The sequence below is a fragment of the Phytophthora parasitica genome (genome assembly GCF_000247585.1).
Source record: "Phytophthora parasitica INRA-310 unplaced genomic scaffold supercont2.6, whole genome shotgun sequence".
NCBI classification, from domain to species: domain Eukaryota; phylum Oomycota; class Peronosporomycetes; order Peronosporales; family Peronosporaceae; genus Phytophthora; species Phytophthora nicotianae.
Genome location: NW_008648992.1, coordinates 662802 through 664474, shown reverse-complemented (window position 1 = coordinate 664474; position 1673 = coordinate 662802). Strand labels below are relative to the sequence as shown.

The 1673-nt window shown below is 47.0% G+C and overlaps 1 protein-coding gene across 1 annotated transcript; it reads left to right on the top strand.

The window, feature by feature from the left end:
• Positions 1 to 566: 566 nt before the first annotated feature.
• On the top strand, positions 567 to 1220 carry PPTG_03903 (hypothetical protein; the record flags this gene model as incomplete). The annotated part of the gene is made up of 1 exon (XM_008897690.1): positions 567 to 1220. The coding sequence occupies one exon, from the start codon at positions 567 to 569 to the stop codon at positions 1218 to 1220; it is 654 nt and encodes a 217-aa protein (XP_008895938.1).
• Between the last annotated feature and the right edge of the window lie 453 nt (positions 1221 to 1673).

Genomic DNA, 1673 nt, shown 5'->3' with positions numbered 1-1673 from the left:
ACGTCAACCAGTCCTCAGGCTTGAGACGCACATACCCACACGGACATGACTATCAAAAGGTGTTTATGTAGACCAGTTATTGAATTCGTTAATTTTTTATTTAAAAAATACTTGAACAAACGGTCTCAGTATTTTGTAGTGTGGTTTTCACACATTGTAGTGAGACAAGAATACCACGGCCAGCAATACGCAATTGAAGTTTGTTTACAGAATAGATATGTCAAACTCAGAGCGATAATCAAAGCTTCTGTTTTACTACTGTGCCGCACCCGTGCCGGTTCTATTGTATTATGATAATTCCTAACATGTGGGGTGTTTGTTACATTCATGTTGACAAAGAGCAGTTAATCGCTGAATCAATTCGTGGGAGAGCTTGCCTGCGCCACGATTTCCACCACAAACCGGATTTGCAAGTGTACGGAGAGAGCATGCTGGAAAGCGTGCTTACAAACATACGAGGTCTTGGGTCTATCATCCTTTTGGAAGAACTCAACCGGTATCGGAGAGTCTCCGACGGAGACTCACTCCAGAATTTGCATCGCGCTCCTCAACCAGCACCAGTAACCATGAAGTTTGCCCTTGGTCTCACACTTGTTGCCATTGCCGTCACATCATCGGCCGCAGCTGATGACAATTGCTCTTTTGGATGCCTCGACGTGTATAAGCCTGTTTGTGGCTCCAACGGTGAGACGTACTCGAACTCGTGCTACCTGCGCCTTGCGTCATGTAAGAGCAACAACGAGATCACCGAGGCGGGAGATGGAGAGTGTGCATCCACGCCCGCGACGTCGGCGACACCCGCCCCTGTTACATCAACCACTGGAAGCACTAGCGGCACCGCGGGCTGTCCGGACGCGTGCCTCGATGTGTACGATCCAGTCAGCGACGAGAACGGCGTCGAGTACTCGAACGAGTGCTATATGAAGATGGCCAAGTGCAAGGGTACCAGCGGCGACGACAACAAGCGCCTCGACAGCCCTGGCGTTTCTACACTCGACGCTGAACGCAAACTCGCATTTGCTCCTGGTTACCAGGGCCCACCGTGCGGTGATATGCTCTGCCCTGACAACTATGCACCTGTGTGCGGTTCTGATGGAGTGACGTACACTAATGAATGCAATTTGGGTATCACTAGCTGCAACCACCCCGAACAAAACATCACGATGGTGGGCGCAGGCTCTTGCCCGACCCAGCAGGAGCACCAGCAGCAGCAATCGTAATTTGACACGGTAGTGAATTTACAATCTACTTATAGACCAGTAGTAGAATTTCCATCAGATCATTTTGTTGGATAAACATGTTTGTTTTCCATGGCAAATGCACATTTGGTCAAGCGAGACCGTGTTTCAAAAAGTGTTCAATCAGAGATCCAATCTCCTATTTTTGTATTCTTCTCTTTAGATTTATTAATAGCTAATGAGCTTCGTTCCTCTCGTCTCTCTCTCTCTCCTCGTTCCTCGTTTTCACGAACTCGTAGATACCAGTAATAATTCTTTGGATATTTATATCCAGAGTCCAGAGTCTTAGTGGCTTCGGAAACCCTCGGATATCCTGTATCATATTAAATTTGGTTGTTTTTGTAATAACTTAATACCTTGAATTGACAAAAGTAGAGCTACGAAATACTAACTGGTGAATGTTGACCCAGTCGGACAAGAACGACATTCCCGCAA